The sequence below is a fragment of the Oncorhynchus keta genome, chromosome 7 (genome assembly GCF_023373465.1).
Source record: "Oncorhynchus keta strain PuntledgeMale-10-30-2019 chromosome 7, Oket_V2, whole genome shotgun sequence".
Lineage (NCBI taxonomy): Eukaryota > Metazoa > Chordata > Actinopteri > Salmoniformes > Salmonidae > Oncorhynchus > Oncorhynchus keta.
In genome coordinates this window covers 22515736-22542460 of record NC_068427.1, presented here as the reverse complement: position 1 = coordinate 22542460, position 26725 = coordinate 22515736, and the positions used below count along the sequence as shown (strand labels likewise).

At 44.9% G+C, this 26725-nt stretch overlaps 1 protein-coding gene across 1 annotated transcript; it reads left to right on the top strand.

Annotated features, from left to right (window-relative positions):
- Positions 1-1793: 1793 nt before the first annotated feature.
- Positions 1794-25623, top strand: LOC118386160 (discoidin, CUB and LCCL domain-containing protein 2-like). The gene is made up of 13 exons (XM_035773636.2): positions 1794-2195; positions 3670-3894; positions 4033-4170; positions 14120-14244; positions 20891-21024; positions 21111-21151; positions 21301-21641; positions 22266-22413; positions 22564-22689; positions 22787-22880; positions 23274-23323; positions 23409-23543; positions 23620-25623. Exons 1-13 carry the CDS (start codon positions 2090-2092, stop codon positions 24036-24038), a joined length of 2082 nt encoding a protein of 693 aa, XP_035629529.1. The 5' UTR covers positions 1794-2089; the 3' UTR covers positions 24039-25623.
- Positions 25624-26725: the final 1102 nt, after the last annotated feature.

Here is a 26725-nt window from a genome sequence, read left to right as displayed (position 1 = left end):
CTCGGTTGCAACACTCACTGCCAAGTTCCAAACTGCCTCTGGAAGCAACATCAGCACAAGAACTGTTCGTCGGGAGCTTCATGAAAGTGGTTTCCATGGCCGAACAGCCTAAGATTCCCAATGCCAAGTGTCGGCTGGAGTGGTGTAAAGCTCTCCGTCATCGGACTCTGAAGCAGTCGAAACGCGTTCTCTGGAGTGATGAATCACACTTCACCATCTGATAGTCCGACGGACGAATCTGGGTTTGGCAGATACCACTAGAATGCTACTGGCCCCAATGCATAGTGCCTGTAAAGTTTGATGGAGGAAAAATAAAGGTTTGGGTCTGTTTTTCATGGTTCGGGCGAGGCCCCTTAGTTCCAGTGAAGTTCTCATGCATGTTTCAGTATTACTTGCCTCGAAGCGAGTATAGAAGTAATTTAGCTCGTCTGGTAGGCTCGTGTCACTGGGCAGCTCTCGGCTGTGCTTCCCTTTATAGTCTGTAATAGTTTGCAAGCCCTGCCACATCCGACAAGCATTGGAGCCGATTTAGTACGATTCGATTTTAGTCCTGTATTGATGCTTTGCCTGTTTGATGGTTTGTCGGAGGGCATTGCGTGATTTCTTATAAGCTTCCGGGTTAAAGTCCCACTCCTTGAAAGAGGGAACTCTACCCTTTAACTCAGTGCGGATGTTGCCTGTAATCCATGGCTTCTGGTTGAGGTATGTACGTACAGTCACAGTGGGGACGACGTCATCGATGCACTTATTGATGAAGCCAGTGACTGATGTGGTGTACTCCTCAATGCCATCCTTTATTTCTATCCAGGGGCAGAGGTCAACCTCCTAATCAGAAACATATTTCTGCTATTTAGATCATTTGAATCACATGTTGTATTACTTTTAGACAACACATTTGGTCAATGTGAGAAGTTAGCTGGTAAGAGAGGAGGATTCCAGCCACTATCCACTGCCTAGAGATTTCTGCAGGAGAACTGTTTTGCTGTCTGCAGCATAACCGGCGTAGCCCAGCCTTTTCCCAGGGCATCTACTGATAAGAACACTCCAATAACACACATTACTGGAATTCCGACAAACTTTACACACTAGAGAGATGGAGAGAGAGGACATAATATTCAATAATGAGACAATTTTCGGCCACTCCTCTACACAACAGAAATCATGTCCCTGTAGAAAACATCTGTATGCATTCTGATTCCTCAACTGTAGACCTACACACACACACACACACACACACACACCTACACTAGGCTCCTCACTGGCAAAAACACTGTTTGTTGCTACGGGTTACTAATGGATACTCAGTTAGTTGCATCAAAATCCAAAGCAAGCTATCTTGTTCTTCCCTCTCTGCCAAGTGTGCCTGAGACATAATAACCGCATGATGTGTGTGGGACATAAATGTAGAAAGAAACTAATGCACCACTGGGACTCAGGAACATCTGGACACTGGCCAAAATGTGTTCATTAATTATAGATGTTTACTGGCATACAATCTACTAATTACAACAGACAGTCAATAACTAGGCCACTCGGTGTTATTGGAGAGAAAAAGTAACCCTTCTATCTGTACACAACAACTAAGTACTGACACTGACACTGTGGTTGGGTCATTGGCCATGGCATTGGGCAGGTACAGTATATGGCTGTATGGGCAATAGGTTGTAGACCTATAACACTTTGTCCTCCAGTGAATGCTGATTATCTGGTTCATCCATATCACGTTCAACGGGGAACAGTCGTTGCTGGATGCTTAATATTTCTTAATTTCTTCCGTCATCCCACTTGGTTGATTTCGGATTCCTATTGAGTCATATTGCAGTGTGGGAGGAGCTGAAGTGGAGGAAGTCGCTCTACAGCAGTTTGGGTAATGTTCCTTCAGATTCAGTTGTGAAAACGAATCTGACCGCGACCCGCGCTGTGTTTTCAGAGAGAGAGCGTCGGACGTTTCCGAGCGCAGAAAGAAGAAGTAGCCGGTTTGACTGAGGACGGAGGTTTTGCGGAGCAGCGTTTTAAACTGCCTATAAAGACTAAACTCTGAGTTCACCGGTGTGAAAGCGAGCAGTATGCATTCGGACTGCAGGCTGCTATGGGCAGAGCGGTAATGGTGGGCAGGGGACCGACAGAGGCCGGGCTTTTCTTCCTGTCGACTCTCATCATCCTCCTCACCGCCAGAAGCAGTCGAGCGCAGAAAGGTTGGTGTCGGTCGGTGCCACTTAATGTAACCATGTGTAATACAAGTGTACACTAGATACATATATACAGTACCACATTCACTTTGACGCAGTGTTAGTATGAAGTGGGTCTGCTTTGTTTCATTCCGGATAGCCAGCGGCAGAGATTATGCTGCTGCGCCTCAGCAAGGTTGAAAAGAGCCGATCGCTAGATAGCCTACCTTACATGGCTCGACTGCTTCCTTCTCTCCCCTATCCCAAATATGTAGCCAGAATCACAGACTGCAAAAGTTGCTCTCTTCTCTGTAGTAGTTTGGTAGTCATTAGAATTGGTTACGTGTTTAGCCTAGATATAAAGGACAGACAGTGCAAAATAAACAATAGTAATTTGTGGGCAGGATTCCAGTTGATAAAAGAGAATACACCATCTGGTCAAATTCTAACGGAGGGGGAGGGGTTGAAGTGGTTGAGAGGTATAAACAGCCTCAGCGTCTCTTGGCGGTACGGGTAGGCTAGTAACGAGTTAAATAACAACAGTCTATCTAACCCCACAACCTTGGTTCAGAAACTTATATCTCTTCTCAAATTTTCACTTGGACATTTGGGACATTTTTCAAAACGTTTTTTTGGAAACATTAGTGGCGAGTACGGCATTTGGTTGGTGTAAACTAATCAAAAAGCTGCTTCTCTAGGTCAGGAGGGGTGGGGAGGTCGCTGTGTTTAGATCCACAGAAAACACGCCACTTCGATACAACTACGATTTTTTGGGGGAGGTTATGAGAATTTACGCAGAAGGTTATGATAAGTAACATAGCAGGTAGGATAATTTAGTTCGAGGTTAGGAAAAAGGGTTTAGGGTTAGCGAAAGTATTATCCCAAGCTGCTACGTAAAAACACATGTATCGAAGGGAGTCCAGTTGTTGTCAAGTTCATCTGAATAATATGTCAGTTACACGTTACATGACACCAGCCCAGCCGCGGATCCACTCAGCCCATGACGCACAACTGTCCACTGATATCTCTTTTCGAAAACTAGCCCAAGCCTATTCCACTATAGCTCTAGTCTTTACCTCTCAGTTCTCGCACATCTGTAAAGTGTACGAATATGGGGTGGACTCCACCTAGCTTGACTTTAAATGGATTAAAGGACGGACTACTTGGTCGAATGAGGCCTCTGACTGGGCCTAGTACAGTATAGGCCAGGTTCAAGACAAAAACCACGGTCAGGATCGGCTGCAATGGATTTGTTCACTAGAACTCCTTTGGAATCCTCTAAACTAAACAGTGATGGTAAAATCCTTACACTCACCCTCTCCTGTCCAAACTAATGGTGTGTCAAAGTCTGAACATTTCTATCCCACTGACTAACTCTAGATTTATCCATAATGTGTAGTTGTGTAACACAACCCTTAAGTGCATATACATCCACCCATTATGTGTGGGTAGGAAACAGTACATGTATGTCTCCCCTAAGTCACTCGGTGTGTGTGTACAGGTGATGGCTGTGGCCCTAGTGTGTTGGGCCCTAGCAGTGGGACCTTGTCCTCTCTGGGTTACCCCGGGACTTACCCCAACCACACGGTGTGTGAGTGGGAGATCAGTGTGCCGCAGGGCCGGAGGCTACACTTCCGCTTCGCTGACCTGGACATAGAGGACAACAACTGTCAGGTCAACTACCTCAGAATCTACGATGGTGTAGGACCCCAGAGGACCCAGATAGGTGAGAGAAGGATGGAGAATGGCTGAAATGTACATCATCAATCAATATAACTGTCTGTACCACTATCTGAATGTAGATAATAACCACCACAGCAGAGTATAAGACTAAGTAACTTACCCCTCTCCTCCCGACCCCCAGTGAAGTTCTGTGGTCTGGGTCTGAAGGTTCCTGAGCTCATCCAGTCCGGTGGGAACCGGGTCACCATCCAGTTCATGAGTGGAACTCACCGCAGTGGGCGGGGCTTCTCCCTGTCCTACTCCACCATAGAACACACAGGTACAATGGGTCAGGGGTTGGGGTCTGAACTGCATCCTAGCTGTGGTGTGATCGTTCAAGCTGCTGCTGGTGTCCCAATCCTCAGATATGACAATGTCACCCATTATAGACTGCTGTGTTAACTCTTAGTTGAGATTACAATAGATTGTTTTACGGTAACATTGTGCCCCCATGGCCGAGGGAGTTGCCTAGGTAGCCGTGTGTGTTTGCATGATTGGGAGTTGCAGGGTCTCGTGAGTCCTATTATAAATGCTTCTCTGCTCCCAATTTTTTGTCCCATTCCTCCTCGTCTACTCTCTCTCCCTTTAGCTCCTTTTCCTTACTGGATAAATAACTATTTTAGATGTATGAGACTGACTGTGTTGTCTGTAAGTGGTATCTCATGCTGCTCTCTCTGTCAGTGTGTGTGAGATGTATGGAGTGAATTCCGTTACAGGGAGATGTGATCTGCTATAACATGACAGACATGGAGAATGCCTGGGGAGTATTACAGCTGGCATTTATCTCCACATAACCGTATGTGTGTGTGTGTGTGTGTTTTAATACTGGAGTTCTATATCTAGACATACTGCAGCTCTGTGTGTGTGTTCATCATGCATGTGTACATGTGAGCTTGCATGTGTGGAGGTGTTTTGTGTCTTTATGTGAATGTGTGTGAGAGAGATAGAGAGAGGGTATAAGAAAAGGTGAGATGGGATGTGAGAAGGAAGTTAAAGGAGCGTTTTGGTCGAGGGCAGATGGAAGGACAGGGAGGTTCAATCTGAAACAACTGTATATAGTGCGCTTCACATTTAAAGGTAATTTCCAATTGAGGCGACATCTGCATTGTTTACCTTGAATGCGATCTCCTACGAACGGGGTAACATTGCCTTTAAGGCGTTTACAGACGCCTTAAAGACTTCAATGGGAGTAGGGCGGTGAGCGACAAAATGTCTGCAGTTTTGTAAGCTGCTCGGTCCCGTGGACGGTGCTGATGGCTCAGCGCCAAAAGATTAAATTAGCTGAAGTCTTGAGCGGCTGCCACGCATGGTTGACAAATGAGCGTAGTTTACCTTGTCAACCAATCAAACCATGTTTTAATGACAACATTGGAGTTGACAAGGGAAAGTTGTCCAACTGAATGTATTCAACTGAAATGTGTCTTCTGCAGTCATCCGAAAAACTCTGTTGTCTGTTCACACTGCTATGCTTTATCTTGGCCAGGTCGCAGTTGCAAATGAGAACTTGTTCTCAACTAGCCTACCTGGTTAAATAAAGGTGAAAAAATAAATTAATTAACCCAACCCCTCTGAATCAGAGATGTGCGGGGGGCTGCCTTAATCAACATCCATGTCTTCAGCGCCCGGGGCACAGTGGGTTAACTGCCTTGCTCGGACAGAACGACAGATTTTTACCTTGTCAGCTTTGGGATTCGATCCAGCAACCTTCTGGTTACTGATCCAATGCTCTAACCACTAGACTACTTGCCGACAACAACTGGGGTCGCAGTTCTGGCGAGGTAGGTGGGTTTTCTCACGGTTAAATTGTTGATTACTGCAGCCCGTCTCGAAGTGCCTTTAAAATCTGCATTGTCTCTAAGCGTGATCGGATTGAATCCCAGCCTTAATGATGAGGTGTGCTGTTGCAGTGAGAGTGTTGGGAACAGTGTGTACGTATCCAGAACCCTTAGATGAAGCCCAACCTGTCCCAGTGTGGCTGGGCTTCGTCACACAGCACTCCAAAGAGCTGTACATCTTTGCAGACTAGAGTGGCACAGACTGTGTGTGTGTGTGTGTGTGTGTGTGTGTGTGTGTGTGTGCGTGCGCGCTGAGAGCCATTAGCGCTGTCCACTGCAGATCCAGTGTGTGGTCACACTTCTGTTGTGTCAGGAGTCTGTTTACATCGGCAGTCTCCCTGGAGTACTGTGGGGAGGGAAGAGATGGAGGAGAAGGAGAGATAGATGGGAAAGGAAGATGGAGGAAACTAAAGGGGGATGCAGGGGGGGTGGAGAGAGAGATGAGGGAGATACAAAGAGAGAACAAAGCTTTTATCCACATCCTCTGAAAGAAGGAAATCAAATTACTGAGGAGAGAGGAAGAGATGGGGTGAAAGACAGATGGATATGTTATTACACATTCATATGTTGGAGAGCGTTATCATCCTCAGTGACTGGATGGGGATTTCTAACCTTGTGGGAATCCCTTCAGTGTTTTTTCTTTAAAAAAAAATGACCATGTCTCCCGTTACAGCACACTGTGTGTGTGTGTGTGTGTGTGTGTGTGTCGGTCCGTCTGTGCGTGTCTGTTCTGCTTGTGTCCATGTGTACCTAGACAGAGTGGAATCCAGACAGAGAGAGCTGAGTTAATGTGATCGGTCTGTGTTTGCCTTTGTACATGGATGCTATTTTTCCAAATAGCATTTTGTGACAATTCTACAGAATACATTTTGCTTTCACAAGACCTGAAAATAACAGTTTCAGGGTACGATAAGCAAGACACATATTCTACATTACGTGAGTGAGAGCTTGTTTACAATGGGAAAAAAAGTTCCACACGACTTGCGCTGTAGCGTCACAATACCTGGTACTCTTGCCTATGCCGCTTGTCCCATCTGGACAAGACGAATACATATGTAAGAATGCAGTTCATTGACTACAGCTCAGCATTCAACACCATAGTACCCTCCAAGCTCATCATTAAGCTTGCCCTGGTTCTCAACCCCACCCTGTGCAATTGGGTCCTGGACTTTCTGATGGGCTGCCCCCAGGTGGTGAAGGTAGGAAACAACATCTTCGCTGATCCTCAACACTGGGGCCCCACAAGGGTGCGTGCTCAGACCCTCCTGTACTCCCTGTTCACCAATGACTGCGTGGCCATGCACGCCTCTAACTCAATCATCTCATTTGCAGACAACACAGCAGTAGTGCGTTTGATTACCTACAACGATGAGACTGCCTACAGGAAGGAGGTGAGGGCACTCTGAGTGTGGTGACAGGAAAACAACCTCTCACTCAACGTCAACAAAACAAAGGAGATGATCATGGACTTCAAGAAACAGCAGAGGGAGCAGCCCCCTATCCACATCAATGGGACAGTAGTGGAGATGGTGGAAAGTTAAGTTCCTCGATGTACACATCACGGACGCACAAACTGAAATAGTCCACCCACACAGACAGTGTGGTGAAGAAGGCGCAACAGCGCCTCTTCAACCTCAGGAGGCTGAAATTTGGCTTGTCACCTAAAACCCTCACAAACTCTTACAGATGCACAATTGAGAGCATCCTGTTGGGCTGTTTCACTGCCTGGTACGGCAACTGCACCACCTTCAAGCGCAAGGCTCTCCAGAGGGTGGTGTGGTCTACACAACGCATCACCGGGGACAAACTACCTGCCCTCCAGGACACCTACAGCACCCGATGGCACAGTAAGGCCAAAAAGATAATCAAGGACAACAACCAACCAAGCCACTACCTGTTCACCCCGCTCCATCCAGAAGTCGAGGTCAGTACAGGTGCAACAAAGCTGGGACCGAGAGACTGAAAACAGCTGCTATCTCAAGGCCATCAGACTGCCATCACTAACACAGAGAGGCTGCTGTCTACATACAGTCTCAAATCATTGGCCACTTTAATAATTGGATCACTAGTCACTTTAAATAAACACACTTACATTTTTTAATTTAACCTATATTTAACCAGGTAGGCTAGTTAAAAACAAGTTCTCATTTGCAACTGCGACCTGGCCGAGATAAAGCAAAGCAGTTCGACACATACAGCAACACAGTTACACATGGAATAAACAAACACAATCAATAATACAGTAGGAAAATCTATACACAGCATGTGCAAATGAAATAGGATAACAGAAGGCAATACATAGGCCATAATGGCAAAATAATAAACAAAATAGCAATTCAACACTGGAATGGTAGGATGTGCAGAGGATGAATGTGCAAGTTGAGATACTGAGCAAGACAAATTAATACCGTATGGTGATGAGGTAGATTGGACGGGCTATTACAGATGAGCTACTGGAAGGAGAGGCGGCCAAAGGAAGAATTGGCCTTGGGGGTGACAAGTAAGATATACCTGCTGGAGCGTGTGCTACGGGTGGGTGCTGCTATGGTGACCAGTGAGCTGAGATAAGGCGGGGCAAAGACTTATAGATGACCTGGAGCCAGTGGGTTTGGCGATGAATATGTAGCGAGGGCCAGCCAACGAGAGCATACAGGTCGCAGTAGTGAGTAGTATATGGGGCTTTGGTGACAAAACGGATGGCACTGTGATAGACTGCATTGTTGAGTAGAGTGTTGGAGGCTGTTTTGTAAATGACATCACCGAAATCGAGGATCGGTAGGATGGTCAGTTTTACGTGGGTATGTTTGGCAGCATGAGTGAAGGATGCTTTGTTGCGAAATAGGAAGCTGATTCTAGATTTAATTTTGGATTGGAGATGTTTAATGTGAGTCTGGAAGGAGAGTTTACAGTCTAACCAGACACCTAGGTAGTTGTCCACACATTCTAAGTCAGAACCGTCCAGAGTAGTGATGCTGGAGGTGCGGGCAGTGATCGGTTGAAGAGCATGCATTTAGTTTTACTTGCATTTAAGAGCAGTTGGAGGCCACGGAAGGACAGTTGTATGGCATTGAAGTTCATCTGGAGGTTAGTTAACACAGAGTCCAACAAAGGGCCAGAGGTATACAGAATGGTGTCGTCTGCGTAGAGGTGGATCAGGGAATCACCAGCAGCGAGAGTGACATCATTAGTGTATACAGAGAAGAGAGTCGTCCCGAGAATTGAACCCTGTGGCACCCCCATAGAGACTGCCAGAGGTCTGGACAACAGGCCCTCCGATTTGACATACTGAACTCTATCGGAGAAGTAATTGGTGAACCAAGCGAGGCAATCATTTGAGAAACCAAGGCTGTTGAGTCTGCCAATAAGAATGTTGTGATTGACAGTCGAAAGCCTTGGCCAGGTCGATGAATATAGCTAAATATTACTGTCTCTTATCGATGGCGGTTATGATATCGTTTAGGACCTTGAGCATGCCTGAGGTGTACCCATGACCAGCTCTGAAACCAGATTGCATAGCGGAGAAGGTATGGTGAGATTCAAAATGGTGAGTAATATGTTTAACTTGGTTTTCAAAGACCTTAGAAAGGCAGGGTAGAATAAATATAGGTCTGTAGCAGTTTGGGTCTAGAGTGTCTCCCCCTTTGAAGAGGGGGATGACCACGGCAGCTTTCCAATCTGGGAATCTCATACAATATGAAAGAGAGGTTGAACAGGCTAGTAATAGGGGTTGCAACAATTTCTGCAGATAATTTTAGAGAGTGTCCAGATGGTCTAGCCCGGCTGATTTATAGGGGTCCAGATTTTACAGCTCTTTCAAAACATCAGCTATTTGGGTGAAGGAGAAGTGGGGGAGGTTTGGGCGAGTTGCTGTGGGGAGCGGAGGGCTGTTGGTAGGGGTAGCCAGGTGGAAAGCATGGCCAGTCATAGTAAAATGCTTATTGAAATTCTCAATTTATCAGTAGCAAGCATCAACGGTGAGAGACTTGTTTCTGGAAAGGTGAAGTAGAAGCTCAAGACATAACTCTGCAGGCTATCTCTGTAGTAGATTGCAACACCGCCCCCTTTGGCAGTTCTATCTTGGCGGAAAATGTTATAGTTGGTGATGGAAATGTAATGTCAAGGTTTTTGGTGGTTTTCCTAAGCCAGGATTCAGACACTGCTAAGACATTTGGGCTGGCAGAATGTGCTAAAGCAGTGAATAAAGTAAACTTAGGGAGTAGGCTTCTAATGTTAACATTCATGAAACCAAGGCTTTTACAGTTACAGAAGTCAACAAATGAGAGCACCTGGGGAGTAGGAGTGGAGCTAGGCCTGGATTAACCTCTACATCAACAGAGGAGAAGTAGGATAAGGGTACGGCTAAAGGCTATAAGAACTGGCCGTCTAGCACATTCGGAACAGAGAGTAAAGGGAGCAGGTTTATGGGCACGATAGCATAGATTCAAGGCATAGTGTACAGACAAAAGTAAGGTAGGATGTGAGTACATTGGAGGTAAATCTAGGCATTGAGTAATGATGAGATAGATATAATCTCTAGAGACGTTTAAACCAGGTGATGTCATCGCATATGTGGGAGGTGGAACAACATGGTTGGTTAAGGCATATTGAGTAGGGCTAGAGGCTCTACAGTGAAATAAGACAGTAATTACTAACCAAGACAGTAATGGACAAGGCATATTGATATTAGGGAGAGGAATGCATAGCCAAATGATCATGTGGGTCCAGTGGGTGGTTGGGCTGACTGGGGACACGGCGATTCAGGCAGTTAGCAGGCCGGAGCTAGCAAGCTACCATAAGGGCCTTAGATGGACGTTGCAACGGGGGAAAGTCTGTTTTTGCCTCCTTGTGCGGTGACGTTGTGTAATTAGTAGGGTTCCAAGTATCAGAGGGGTCCAAGTCCAATTGGCAAAATGTGTATAGTGGTCCAAGAAACTGGCCGATGGGTCAGCTAACAGTCCAATATGCTCTAGATAGCCGCTGTTAGCAGAATGGGCCTTCAGGGGACGTCGCGCCTGAGGGGCCAGTTGGTATCCTCGGGCAGATTATGTCGGTATTCCAGTCGTGAAATATCGGCAGGGTTCCATGCCCCGTACCGGCAGTAGAAGGGGTCCGGATGTTGTAGCCGAGGAGTTGGCTTCAGGAGTAGCCCAGGAGCCCTAGCCGGGAGATGGGTCTATCTCCAGACTAGTTGGTGCTAGCTCTGGGACGGAAACGTTAGCCAAGAGTAGTCAACCCGGGTTGCGGTTAGCTACCTGTGATGATCCAGATGAAAAGGTTCAAAGTTTGCGGTAGGAATCCAGGGATATGGAGAGAGAGAAATGGGTCCGGTATGCTCTGGTTTGAAATGTGTTGTACGAACTGGCGAGCGCTTTCCGAGCAAAAGGTTAGCTGATGACCGCTAGCAGTGGTTAGCTGACTACTGACTGATAGCTGATAGCTAGATACAGTGGGGCAAAAAAGTATTTAGTCACCACCAATTTTGCAAGTTCTCCCACTTAAAAAGATGAGAGGCCTGTAATTTTCATCATAAGTGCACTTCAACTACTACAGATAAAATGAGAGAAAAAAAATCCAGAAAATCACATTGTAGGATTTAAAAAAAAATTATTTGCAAATTATGGTGGAAAATAAGTATTTGGTCAATAACAAAAGTTTATCTCAATACTTTGTTATATACCCTTTGTTGCCAATGACAGAGGTCAAACGTTTTCTGTAAGTCTTCACAAGATTTTCACACACTGTTGCTGGTATTTTGGCCCATTCCTCCATGCAGATCTCCTCTAGAGCAGTGATGTTTTGGGGCTGTTGCTGGGCAACACAGACTTTCAACTCCCTCCAAAGATTTTCTATGGGGTTGAGATCTGGAGACTGGCTAGGCCACTCCAGGACCTTGAAATGCATCTTACGAAGCCACTTCTTCGTTGCCTGGGTGGTGTGTTTGGGATCATTGTCATGCTGAAAGACCCAGCCACGTTTCATCTTCAATGCCCATGCTGATGGAAGGAGGTTTTCACTCAAAATCTCACAATATAATGCCCCATTCATTTTTTCCTTTACACGGATCAGTCATCCTGGTCCCTTTGTAGAAAAACAGCCCCAAAGCATGTTTCCACCCCCATGCTTCACAGTAGGTATGGTGTTCTTTGGATGCAACTCAGCATTCTTTGTCCTCCAAACACGACGAGTTGAGTTTTTACCAAAAAGTTATATTTTGGTTTCATCTGACCATATGACATTCTCCCAATCTTCTTCTGGATCATCCAAATGCTCTCTAGCAAACTTCAGACGGGCCTGGACATGTACTGGCTTAAGCAGGGGGACACGTCTGGCACGGCAGGATTTGAGTCCCTGGCGGCGTAGAGTGTTACTGATGGTAGGCTTTGTTACTTTGGTCCCAGCTCTCTGCAGGTCATTCACTAGGTCCCCCCGTGTGCTTCTGGGATTTTTGCTCACCGTTCTTGTGATCATTTTGACCCCATGGGGTGAGATCTTGCGTGGAGCTCCAGATCGAGGGAGATTATCAGTGGTCTTGTATGTCTTCCATTTCCTAATAATTGCTCCCACAGTTGATTTCTTCAAACCAAGCTGCTTACCTATTGCAGATTCAGTCTTCCCAGCCTGGTGCAGGTCTACAATTTTGTTTCTGGTGTCCTTTGACAGCTCTTTGGTCTTGGCCATATTTGAGTTTGGAGTGTGACTGTTTGAGGTTGTGGACAGGTGTCTTTTATACTGATAACAAGTTCAAACAGGTGCCATTAATACAGGTAACGAGTGGAGGACAGAGGAGCCTCTTAAAGAAGAAGTTACAGGTCTGTGAGAGCCAGAAATCTTGCTTGTTTGTAGGTGACCAAATACTTATTTTCCACCATAATTTGCAAATAAATTAATAAAAAATCCTACAATGTGATTTTCTGGATTTTTTTTCTTCTCATTTTGTCTGTCATAGTTGAAGTGTACCTATGATGAACATTACAGGCCTCATCTTTTTAAGTGGGAGAACTTGCACAATTGGTGGCTGACTAAATACTTTTTAGCTTCAGTTGAGGTATTCCAGTTCGGAGATAAATAGAAATACTTTAGGAAAAAAAACGCTCCACACCACATTGGGTGAGGCAGGAGAGTATTCTGAAGTTGAGGTTTAGGAAAAAGAATGCGAAGAATAAGATACAAAAAGATAAATGTATGGGACGAGACAAAGACGGCTGACTGCTACGCCATCTTGGATTGTGTTTATATATCTTACATTACTCATCTTATATATCTCTGTAGTTTATACCATCTATTGTTGTGGAATTGTCAGATTACTTGTTAGATATTACTGCACTGTTGGAACAAGAAGCGCAAGCATTTTGCGACACTCGCATTAACATCTGTTTATGTGACGATACAATTTGTTTTACTCTTGTCCAGGATCTTGGAAAGCTACCAACTCAGGTCCAGGATTAGTTTCAACCAGGGTTTGTTTGCATTTCACAAATGCTTTATAGGGAGGATCAGGGTGCCAAACACTCCAGGATCCAGATCATATGGGGATGTACCAAAACGCCCTTAATCTATATATGTCTTTGTCACAGAAAATGGATGATTTACAGTATGGATGAGATGGAGGTCAATATATTAAGAGGGACATTTTTGGTGTGCCACAGAATTTGTTATACCATCAAGGTGTGCGACCCTTCAAAAAAGGTTGGGAACCGGGGCCTCCCGGGTGGCGCAGTGGTCTAGGGCAGTGCTAACTGTGCCACCAGAGACTCTGTCGCAGCCGGCCGCAACCGGGAGGCGACGCACAATTGGCCTAGCGTCTTCTGGGTTAGGGAGGGTTTGGCTGGTAGCGATTTCCTTGTCTCATCGCGCAGTGTGTGCTAACCAGGTCGCTGGGTGCACGGTGTTTCCTCTGACACATTGGTGCGGCTGGCTTCCGGGTTGGATGCGCGCTGTGTTAAGGAGCATTGCGGCTTGGTTGGGTTGTGTTTCGGAGGACGCATGGCTTATGACCTTCGTCTCTCCCGAGCCGTACAGGAGTTGCAGCGATGAGACAAGATAGTAACTACTAACAATTGGATTACACGAAAAGGGGGTAAAATAAAATATATATTTAAAAAAGGTTGGGAACCACTAAGATGGCCTGTTGAAAAATATTCTTCAATGGTAGGATGCGTATACCTAATCAATGTAATTCTGAGCTAATGATGAATTTAAAAAATCGATGTAATTTTCTGGCGTTCCTTAAATTCAGTTTGGTGCCTAACTTTTTGGGGCAAACCATGTGGTGTCACGATACTGCTTGGTATCGTGATACTTGGCCTGGTATCACGTTCTCTGAAAATAGGCCCACTTTCTTACAGATTTCTGTGCATGTTTTGGACCTTCACCAGTTTGCATCCCTGTTTGTAGATCTGATCACCTGTCTCGACAAAGGAATCCACTTCACTGAGGCAGAGTTCACAAGATACTGTCCTGCAGGATGTATGACCTCTGTTGGGGAGATTGCTGGGACCGTTCCCCACGGCTACAGAGACGTGAGTATATGCGGAGTACTCAGGGAATGGTGTGTGTTTTTGGATGTGCATGAGTGGTGCTGGGTAATGAGTGATAAGCAAGTCAATAAAATAGAGACAGACTGGGTGGGAACTGTGCACGTGTGTGGGTGGGTGGGAACTGTGCACGTGTGTGGGTGTGTGCATCTTTGTGTGTGTGTAAACGTGTGCATTTGGGTGGTATTTGTGTGTCAGTGTTAGTCATTGTGGAGGGCACAAAGTTCCCAGGTGATTCACACTGCCCTATACCCCCCTCCACCAACTCAGTCTGTCTTTGTCCTGCTCACCACTCAGTAGTACCCACCACCACTGCCACTACCCCACAGGAACTAACTGGCCACACACACAGTCATGACTCACTTCATGGCTATGTTCCCCTCTCTCTCATTCTATATCTCTTTTACTCTCTCTTCTAATCTCTCTTTTTCCTATCTCATTCACTCTTTCCCCTGCTGGACCTTGTCTGTCCTAACCCCCCTCACAAAGTTCTTTGTAAACAGAGCCTCTCAGCATATGCACATCCCAGGCTGATGACCTCACAATACCCCAGCTGTGTCTGAGGTCATGTGGGCTGAGTGAGTCTGCGGATGATGACCTCATGCCTGGGCGAGTCGGGGGGCCATGGGAGGGCGGGAGGGCTAGATTTGGGGTTGTGGGTGTTATCGAAAATGGGGGCCCAGGGGTGGCTCAAATCAAATCCAACTTTATTTGTCACATGCGCAGAATATAGGTGCAGACCTTACCGTGAAATGCTTATTTACAAGCCCTAACCAACAATGGAGTTCAAAAAATTGTTAAGAAAATATTGACCAAATAAACAAAAGTAAAAAAGTAACACAATAACGAGGCTATATACAATGTGCTGGGGTACAGGTTAGTCGAGGTCATTTGTACATGTAGGTAGGGATAAAGTGACCATGCATAGATAATAAACAGCGAGCGGCGGCAGTGTAAAAACAAATGGAGGGGGTCAATGTAAATAGTCCGGTGGCCATTTGATTAATTATTAATTGTTCAGCAGTCTTATGGCTTGGGGGCAGAAGCTGTTAAGGAGCCTTTTGGTCCTAGACTTGGCACTCCGAGGCACAGTGGAGGGCAAGAGTGTGTGTGTATGTATGTGTGTCAGGGGGTGTCTCTGAGTCATAGGGGAGGAGATGGGGGTTTGGGGGTGGTGAGCTAATTGTTTGGCTGAAGGAACAGCTTCTAATCCAGTCCATCTGGTGGAGAGTGCTGAGCAGACTGGTGTGTGCATGTGAGCGTGCCTATGTGGTGTGTACATGCGTACGTTTGTACCTGGTGGTGTGGTATGTGTGTATGTTTCTGAGCTTGTGTAAGCAGTGTTGCAGATTGCATAGCAGAACAGGATTCCTGGTTCTCCATGTTCAGCCAAACAGAGCTGTACGGGGTTACAACCCGAGTCAGTCTGACTTTGGTTTCTATGGCGTGTTGCCATCTGCTGCTCATTGGACCACACCAAAAGTCACATGGGGGTCAGTGCACCCCACCCATCTCTGAACCTCTACTTTTCTCTCTCACACTGTCAACTTCTCAGTAGGAATTTGTTTCTCTCTCTTGCTCTAACAGTTCTCTCTTACCTTCTCCCATACCTTTGGATTGGTGTGTGAGGTGTTGTAACGAGTGAGAAGGTTTGTGTATGTGTGCTTGCATCATGTGAGTGTGTGTGTGAAAGCGGTCAGTGCGCTGAGTTGCTGGGTGTGGTGGTTTGGAGCAGTGCAGTGTGTTTGTGTTAGTGGTTTGGTGGGGTGCTGCTTCGGATGTGGTGTGTTACTGGGATGTTGTAGAGCTGTGAGGGCAAGTGTTCAGTGCCTGTGGGTACCTCGACTATGTGGTTAAAGTCTATGCGTGTGTGAATGTGTAGAATGTGTAGAACGTGTCTATGATTGCATAGTGTGTGTGTGTGTCACAACATGGTGCCTTTGGTGTTACCCACTGTCCTGTCAGCTGTGAAACCCCATGCGGGGCCTTACCAGGAAAACCATCCCACTTCACTCACGCAGCTGCCCACTGCTGGGAACTGTGGTCTCATTAAATGTGTGTTCAGTAGTGTGTGTACGTGTTTTGCCAATACATGAATGAATAGATACATTTTATGACATCAGCAAATGACTGCGTTAGTTACTTGAAAGCTAAGGGAATGCTTGAAGAAGAGAGTAATGTTTAAACAATCCATCTTTTTCAGTGATCTTTATATGGTATTAACTCACGGAAGGAGGGAAGGAGTTAAGGAAGGATCTATATCAAAGTCAAATAAAACATTTTTATGAAGCCCTTCTTACATCAACTGATGTCACAAAGTGCTGTACAGAAACCCAGCCTCAAACCCCAAACAGCAAGCAGTGCAGGTGTAGAAGCACAGAGGCTAGGAAAAACTCCCTAGAAAGGAAGAAACCTAGAGAGGAACCAGACTCTGAGGGGTGGCCAGCCCTCTTCTGAATGTGCCGGGTGGAGATTATAAGCATAAAGTAAGTAAGGCCAGATTGTTCTTCAAGATGTTCAAATGTTCATAGATGACCAGAGTGGTTGTGGAGAGTGCAACAGGTCAGTAACGCAGAAGTAAATCATAGCTGAGCATTCAGAGGACAAGACGGCAGGTACGGTAGAGAGAGTTTGCCAAAGCACAGCTTTCACACCACTAGAAGGATATCAACAGACCACCAACCACTACCCTGAGGCAAAGCTGAGTATAGCCCACACATTTATCCTCCACCACACAAACCCAAGGGGGCGCAAAACCGGACAGGAAGATCACGTCAGTGACGCATCTCTCCTAGCGACGGCATGGAAGAGCACTAGTAAGCCAGTGATCAGAGGCAGAGAATCCCAGTGGAGAGAGGGGAGCCGGCCAGGCAGATATAGCAATGGCGCTTCTTCTCCCCAGTGCCTTAACTTTCAGCTTTGCACCCCTGGGCCAGACTACACTCAATCATAGGACCTACTGAAGAGATGAGTCTTCAGTAAAGACTTAAAGGTCTAGACCAGGGGTGTCAAACTCATTTCGCATCGTGGGCCACATACGGCCTAGGGAGATGTCAAGTGGGCCGGACCATTACAATTATACCATACTCTGCTATAAATAACCAAAATATCATGTCTTTCCTTTGTTTTGGTGTAAAGAAGCACAAGAACATTAGGAAAATATTGAAATTGAATGAACTATCCTTTTACAAAACATTTCATGAAACACCTCATATTTCCTTAGACAAATGTGCAATTTACTTTTATCATTCACAAATATGCATTGCAACTGATCCCACTGATTGTACAAAGGCACAAAACTTTAATTGGTACTGAAAAATATAGTAATGCACTTTAAGATTAAATGAGACTTTTAAAGAAAGGAATTTTTAAACCACTTACACATACGCATATAAAATCTAAATGTAATCCCTGCGTACACCTTACAAACTAAGGAGAGTGATTTTAAATGTGTAATGAAGAAAGTGTTCGCCTGTCCTGTAAATCTGTAAACTTCATACATGAAACATACATACACATACAATACATACTGAAAATTTATGGAGTTGTATGAACAGTAGAATTCCATCACACAACTTTTGTTTTGAAGCTGCTGACTAACATTAAAGTGCACATTTTTTAAATCACCACAGTAAGGATTCATCTTCACAGAGCTGTATTCTTTCAATGCAAACAGTATCTAAGGCAGCATTTTAAAGGTGTTAGTCTAGTTTTCGCTGTGATGAGTCTCGTAGTGGCGTCGAATATTATATTCCTTCAATACCGAAACTTGTTGCAAACACACCAAGCACAAAGGTTTTCCGTGCATCTCTGTAAATAAATAGGACGTGGTCCATTTTTCTTTGAAAATTCTACACTCCTTATCTACTTTTCTCCGTTTGGATAACGACATTTTGGCTAATGAGGGTGTAGCGGAGAGGTAGAGACCAAGGTATTAACAACGTCGTAACAAGCAGCAGATGGCGCATTGATACCGTCTGCTGTTTTCAGTCTGTCTCAGTGATGCGGCTTGTCTTCTACTCTGATGGAAAGAGTGCGCCCCTTAGCGGATAATCCACTTAATTGCAGCGAATTAAAAATATTAATTCCATGTCTTTTATGCATTTTTTCCACTTTCAAATTATCCTGCGGGCCTGAGAACCTCCTTGGGGGCCGGTTCCGGCCCGCGGGCCGTATGTTTGACACCCCTGGTCTAGACCGAGTCTGCGTCTCTCACACATTACCTCTATAGGAGAAATCCCGGCCTCCAGCTGTTTGCTTAAAAATTCTAGGGACAATAAGGAGGCATGTTTTTTGTGTAGGTATGTACGGCATGACCAAATCGGAGACATAGGTAGGAGCAAGCCCATGTAATGCTTTGTAGGTTACCAGTAAAACCTTGAAAGCTGCTTAATTTTTCGCCAAAAAGTTTTGGATTTTTGCATTACGAAGATGGAAAAAAGCTGTCCTTGAAATAGTCTTGATATGTCAGGGTACAGAGTAACGCAGAGGTCCTACACAGTTTTATTTGAGACGACTATACAACCATCAAGAAGGTCAGATCCAACAGCAGATCTCTTTGTTTCTTGGGACATAGAACTAGCGTCTCTGTTTTTTCTCAGTTTAAAAGTTTAAAAATTGCCACCATCCTCTTCCTTATATCTGAAACACAGGCTTCCAGGGTAGGCAATTTTGGATCTTCACCATGTTTCATCGAAATGTACAGCTGTGTATCGTCCGCATAGCAGTGAAAGTTGACATTGATTTAATCGGCGTGGTCGATTTAGTTAGGGCTGATTTGGAAGTTTTCATAACCATTGGTAATCTGCCTTTTTGGATGCCGATTATGGACGATTACATTGCAATCTACGAGGAAACTGCATGGCAGGCTGACCACCTGTTACGCGAGTGCAGCGTCAAAAGGACCTTGAGGCTTGCAAGGAGCCAAGGTAAGTTGCTAGCTAGCATTAAACTTATCTTATAAAAACCAATCAATCTTCACATAATCACTAGTTAACTACACATGGTTGATGCTATTACTAGGTTAACTAGCATGTCCTGCGTTGCATATAATCAATGCGGTGCCTGTTAATTTATCAACGAATCACAGTCTACTTCAACTTCGCCAAACGGGTAATGATTTAACAAAAGCGCATTTGCGAAAAAAAGCACAATCGTTGTACATATTTACCTAACCATAAACATCAATGCCTTTCTTAAAATCAGTACATAGAAGTATACATTTTTAAACCTGCATATTTAGTTAAAATAAATGAATGTTAGCAGGCAATATTGACTAGGGAAATTCTCACTTCTCCTGCGTTCAGTGCAAGCAGAGTCCGGGTATATGCAACAGTTTGGGCCGCCGGGCTTGTTGCGGACTGTGAACTAATTTACCAGAATTTTACATAATTATGACATATTGAAGGATGTGCAATGTAACAGAAATATTTAGACTTTTGATAAAATACGTAATGCTTACGTATTTCACTAATAAACATTTTGTTTTCGAAATGATAGTTTCTGTATTTGACCATGTTAATGACCAAAGGTTCGTATTTCTGTGTTTATTATAATTAAGTCTATGACTTGATATTTGATAGAGCAGTCTGGCTGAGCGGTGGTAGGCAGCATTCATTCAAACAGCACTACTCCAGCAGCAATTAGCAATGCTTGAATGCACATCGCTGTTTATGACTTCAACCCTATCAACTCCCGAGATTAGGCTGGCAATACTAAAGTGCCTATAAGAATATCCAATAGTCAAAGGTATATGAAATACAAATGGTATAGAGAGAAATAGTCGTTGTGTCATAATTCCTTTAATAACTACAACATATAACTTCTTAACTGGGAATATTAAAGACCTGGGAATATTGAACCACCAGCTTTCATATGTTCTTAGCAAGGAACTTAAACGTTAGCTTTTTTACATGGCACATATTGCTCTTTTACTTTCTTCTCCAACAACTGTGTGTTTGCATTATTTAAACCAAATTGAACATGTTTCATTATTTATTTGAGACTAAATAGATTCTATTTATGTATTATAAAAATCATAATCGGTCGACCTCTAGTGTCGACCAATTAGGGTTTCCAATCTCTCCAAAAGAATGTGGTGTCGGAAGCAGCACTAAGGTCTAGGAGCATGAGGACAGATGCAGAGCCTTTGATGCCATTAAAAGGTAATTTACCACCTTCACTTCATAGCTGGAGCTATTAAAACAGGCCTTGGATCAGAGTTAAAAAACAACAACATTTATGTGACATCGTGCCGACTCATCCTGTTATCCGTGGAGCTGAGGTCTGGGAACTGAGAGCTGTTCTTTGTGATCTATCTCACTGTAAAATCTTATACAAGCCATTACTGTCACTCACTGGGATATATGGTCTCTCAGTTAACAGTGGAACAATCCTAACCACCGACTGACCGCTCCCTCTCTCTCTCCATCTGTCTCTCTCCTCTCTCGATGTCACGCTCTTATCTCCCCCTCTCATCATCCCTCTTTCTCCCTCCAGTGTTTGAACCCTTTTCTTACAGCAGTGAGGATTCAATTGACATAGAAGTCATTTGATGATGTTCATGCATAACAATTCACATTTCTAAACACTTGGATAGATCATAATGAATATCTCATTCTCCCTCCTCTAGTCATCTCCAGTGTGTCTAGCAGCCATCCATGCAGGTGTAGTGTCTAACTCTGTGGGCGGTCAGATCAGTGTGGTCAGCAGTAAGGGCATCCCTCACTACGATGGCTCACTGGCTAACAACGTCTCCTCCACTGTGTAAGTACTCCTGTCTGTCTGGGAGAATACATCTGCATTCTCTTCCCTTTCCATCTCTCTCCATCATTATGTCTATCTTTCTCCAGTGGTCCCTTGTCCAACAGCCTCTTCACTTTCAAGACCAGTGGTGAGTTAAGCTACAATACAACAGACCATGATGCCACACATGCTTCTGTAACCTTTTCAACTATACTTGCCACCACAATCACCAAGACAGCCATGTGTCCTCCCACTTAAAATACACTCCGTTTCTCTCGCTGGCTCTCGCTCTCTCAGGTTGCTATGGGACACTGGGTCTAGAGTCGGGCGTTGTTAGGGACTCCCAGCTTTCTGCTTCCTCTGTGTGGGAATGGAGTGATGTGATTGGCCAGCCCAGCGAGTGGGCCCCATCTGGGGCCCGCCTTAAAAGGGTGGGGCTTCCCTGGGCGTCGGCTCACAGCGACCAGCAGCAGTGGCTACAGGTGGACCTGAAGAAGGAGAAGAGAATTACAGGCATCACCACAACAGGTTCCACCCTCCTGGAGTATCAGTTCTACGTGTCAGCCTATCGGGTCCTCTATAGCAACGATGGACAGTACTGGAGCACCTATCGGGAGGCAGATGCTACCCAGGACAAGGTGAACTAAACACTGCTCTCATCAATAACATTCAAGGAAACCCCACTCAAAAATGATATTTTTGGCATGATGATGTGGCAGGTGATACATCGCTTCTTGAAAGTTCAATATCTTGAAAACTTGACTGCTGACATGCCAAACATTTTGGGACTGTATCAACAGTGGACTAATAAAAGAAATACCAAAATCTAGTTTTGAGTGAATTTTCCCTTCAAGGAGAGAGGAAGCCACTTTAGACGAGTGGGGGGGGGGGGTGTTTCTATGGCAACAGTGATTGATTGCGGTTGTTTATAGCAGGAAACATGAGAGCTGACTGTGGTTGTTAAGTCCTGTGGTCACGCAGGACAGCATCTCATTAAAGATGGATGGAGATTGATTGAGTGGCTGTGTTAGTCAGGATCTGCTTTTTATCCTATATTTATACAGGAGATGATCTCACTAAGGTTAAAAATCTATTTTACGAGAGAAACCTGCACCAAGAAGGTAGCAATCAAACATTTTGTTACAAACCATATATAATATTAACAATACAGTAGGCAAAGGCAAGATAACATGATATCATTTGGAAACATACTGTTGCTTCAGTGTCCGTGTGTACTGAAGACTGTCTCTCTTTCCTAACAGAGTTTTCAAGGAAACACCAACTATCTCCAGGAAGTGCGCAATAACTTCATCCCACCAATCGAGGCGCGATATGTGAGGATGAGCCCCACCCAGTGGCACCAGCGAATTGCCCTTAAGTTTGAGCTGCTCGGATGCCAGTTCCATCAAGGTAACCAAACCAGCCAATCAGATGCAAGTCAGGTGTTTCGATTTTTTTTTTTTTAACCCATTGGTAAATTAGATTTTCTTGTGGGCAGTCAAAGGTTTTCTTTTGTCATAGAGTGATTATAACTGTTCTGCCAATTCTCCCATTGGACAGCTAGGCCACGGATAAACCACCCCCCTCGTCCTCCCCCAGTGGCCACAGACACCCCCTCACTGTACGGCTTGACCACCCACACCCCTGAAATCAGAAACACCACCATGCCCCCACGCACCAGTAACGGTGAGGGAGGAAGGGAACAGATAGAGGGAAAATAGTTACAGTATCTAGTTGTGTTGATGATCGTGATTGGTTCACACTGGTTGTGTTGTGGTCATAGATGTGGCATTGGCAGCAGTGTTGGTGCCAGTGTTGGTCATGGTTCTGACCGCCCTCATCTTGACCATGGTCTGTGCCTGGCACTGGAGAAACAGGTGATGATTAACTAGTAACAACTGAATACCCTTGCACTCAGTAGCTCTGAACAAAGCACATTTACATTTGAGTCATTTAGCAGACACTCTTATCTAGAGCGACGTACAGTTAGTGCATTCATCTTCAGATAGCTTGGTGAGACAACTACATATCACAGCTGTAGGAAGTACATTTTTCCAGAGTGAAGGACTTTTCAGCAAAGTCAGTGCGTGTAGGAAAGCGCAATTTATTTGGGGGGTGGGGGGGTGGTGTGACAGTTGTCTTATTTAAGATAGTCTTTGAAGACGTTTTGATGTTTTCAGAAAATGGGCAGGGACTCTGCTGTCCTAGCATCAGGACAGAGTATCACACTCTTTGATTTCCTCCTCTGTTCTCTTTTTCTCTCTCCTCAGGAAGAAGAGTTCAGAGGGGGCTTATGATTTACCTCATTGGGACCGTACAGGTAAACACAACACTCTCTGTGTGTGTGTGTGTGTGTGTGTGTGTGTGTGTGTGTGTGTGTGTTTAATGTGTGTGTGTCTGTCCAGACTGGTGGAAGAGTATGAAGCAGTTCCTGCCGTCCAAGATGGCGGAGGGGGAGCAGTCAGTCCGCTACTGCAGCAGTGAAGTGGGCCGGCTCAGAGGAAGAGGGATCGCCCCCAGACTACAGGCCAAACCCGCAGGTATACACACACACACACACACACACCGAACTGAGTGTTTATATGTGTAACACACCCTCTTCATCTCCTCCATTAGAATATGCCCAGCCCCTGGTGAGCGGTGTGGTGACATCACTAGGTCAGAGATCAACCTTCAAGCCAGAGGAAGGTGCTGACCACTGCTACACTGACCCTGACCTCTACGGTGCTCCTATGGCAACAGACATCTACCACGCCTATGCTGAACCCCTGCCCGCCTCCGGTGCTGAGTACGCCACACCCATCGTGATTGACATTGCAAGCCACCTATCAGGGAGCTCCTTGCTGAGCCAGCCACCCACAGTCTCCAGCTTCATGGGCCGTGGCCCTGCCTCCCTACTCACGCGGACAGACAGTGGGCAATCGGGTAGGTCAATGTACGACACGCCCAAGAGTACAGGACAGGCCACGCCCACTGAGGATCTAGCCTATCAGGTGCCTCAGAGCAGCTCTCAGAAGCCAGCGGGGCAGAGCTGAAGGGGTAGAGTGAGGACTGTGATTGGCTGTTACCATAAACCACATCCTCCATGGACAGAGAGAGGGGGATGTAAAACCTGGGTCTGAGTCTGTATAAACACACTGCCTTCAAGTTAGTTCACTTGGTATGTGAGTGTGTCTACACAGGAGTCTATGTACAGTATGTGTGTGTTTACATATACATGCGTGGCCAGAGAGTGCTAGCATAGTGCCATACCAGTCTTATCACTGAAACCACAAAGATGAATGTCTACATGAAAGTGGAGAGATGGAGAGCTCACTACTGTTTCAGACAGGCTTAATCCACTCTGTCAGTGTGTCTTCATTTTATGTTTAGTCAAACTGTGAGTTTATATTCCTTTCATGTGTCATTTTAAAAAGTTAGATAATTCTCCGAAGATAGATTTTCTGAAATGGTTACCTTCGATAGAAAGGCAATGTTTCTACCACTAATATGTTCTAATAGGTGACCTTTGGCCTTTATGCAAACACTATGTCATTGTTACTACGGTACGCTTTGATTGGAGGCTTTCAGATCTCTTAACTTTTGAATTTAACCAATCACCTTTGTACATAAATCTAGAGTGAAATCCACACCAAAAACCTGTGCTCAAGTTACTCAAAATGATTTGATTTTATTTATTTTTCTTTCATAATTCCTGCTGAAAAGGACATACTCTCACTTGAATGTTCCCAACCGTTATGGACAGCTTCCTTCCCTGCTTCCACGCGGAAGGCATCAAATAATGATGGTTGCACTGTTTTTATGGTTACACTGTTGTCATGGACACCTTGCCTCACGTGACACTGGTTGGTGACCGGTCAAAAAAAGACCCCATACACAAAGTTTAGGTGCCATTTGTGTTCGCCTGATTGGATTCACACACTGCCAGATTAGGACCAGTGATTTGAGGCAGAATCCGCTGTCATGGTGAGCCAAAAGAGGAGCTGCCCAACTGAAGGGCTGAGTTCTCTACAGTATGTCAGTGAGACTAAATGTTTCCTTGTGTTTTACTATTATGCATCATATAGCCATGCATGCAAATATGGCCACTGTCTGTAAGGTCACACAGAATCCAGAGGTTGTAGGATGTCTGTGTGTGCTAGTTAAAAGAAGCTAGAGTTCACTCCAGCCAAACCCTGTCCCGGGGCCCACCCTGGGTGCACGTTTCTTTTTTTTTTTGCACCACAGCGGGTTCAAATAATGTTTGGGACCAAGTTTGGGGAAACCCTGGTCTAGGTCACCTCGTCAGCCTTAAAGAGCTGTGTGTAGGTCATGGATCCTGTCAAAGATGGTCCGAAGAGGAAACGACACTAGTGACCGGTCAGCATACTGAATATGTATCAATATGTACTGAAACACTTCAAATTCCAATATACAGTATGCGTGTGAATGTGCATCTGTGTCTGAATTACTCTCCTGTGTGTATTTCTTGGACATTGTTTGTCTCTACTGTGATTGCTGTGTTTCGTGTGTGTGTGTGTGTACGTGATGACTTTCCTTATTGTCTTTGTGCGAGTAGCTGTGTCTGAACCTTTGTATCGGTGTGTGTGTATCTTTTGTATGGCAGGCCTAAAGAGAGCATCTGTGTGAAGCTAGCTATGTCTGTCCCTGTGAGTGTACTGTATCTGTGTTTGATTAGTCATATCTATAGTAATGGATGTGAGGAGATCATTTGTCAGCTCACTCCGTCCTGAACACCAAATCTGATCCTGGACCAGTTTAACTTGTGTGTCGTTAAAGGTTAGGACATCAGTAAGGAAGGCTGGCCCTAGGTCAGTGTGCGTGTTTCTGTGAGTTCACAGATTGTACAAAGAGAAATAAAGACATTGAAAATAAGTAATGTTTTTTACAAAAGCGTTCATTCATATGGTCAACGGTAAAAATCTCATCTTAAATGATTCCTTTATATTTCACATGAATTCATATCAATATCTTGAAGATAATTTCTTAATAGATATTCAAGCACTGGTATAAATTATACAATGCATTCAAAGTATTCAGATTCCTTGACTTTTTCCAAAATTTGTTACATTACAGCCTTATTCTAAAGCAAAAACAGTATATATTTTTTTACATTTGTGCAAAAACGCATTACATTTACATAAGTATTCAGACCCTTTACTACTTTGTTGAAGCACCTTTGGTAGCGATGACAACCTTGAGTTCTTGGGTATGATTGTTGTCCTGGAAGGTTCTCCAATGTCTACAGAGGAACTCCAGCGTTGTCCGGATTTGGCTAGAGTAGGCCGTCATTGTAAGTAATAATTGGTTCTTAACTGACTTGCCTGGTTAAATAAACTCTGGAGCTCAATCAGAGTGACCATCGGGTTCTTGGTCACCTCCCTGACCAAGGCCCTTTTCCCCACATTGCTCAATTTGGCCGGGCGACCAGCTCTAGGAAGAGTTGGTGGTTCCAAACTTCTTCCATTTAAGAATGACGGAGGCCACTGTGTTCTTGGGGGATCTTCAATGCTGCAGAAATGTTTTGGTACCCTTTCCCAGATCTGTGCCTCGACACAATCCTGCCTCTGAGCTCTACGGACAATTATTATTATTATTATTTTCACCTTTATTTAACCAGGTAGGCTAGTTAACCAGGTAGGCTAGTTAACCAGGTAGGCTAGTTAACCAGGTAGGCTAGTTAACCAGGTAGGCTAGTTAACCAGGTAGGCAAGTTCTCATT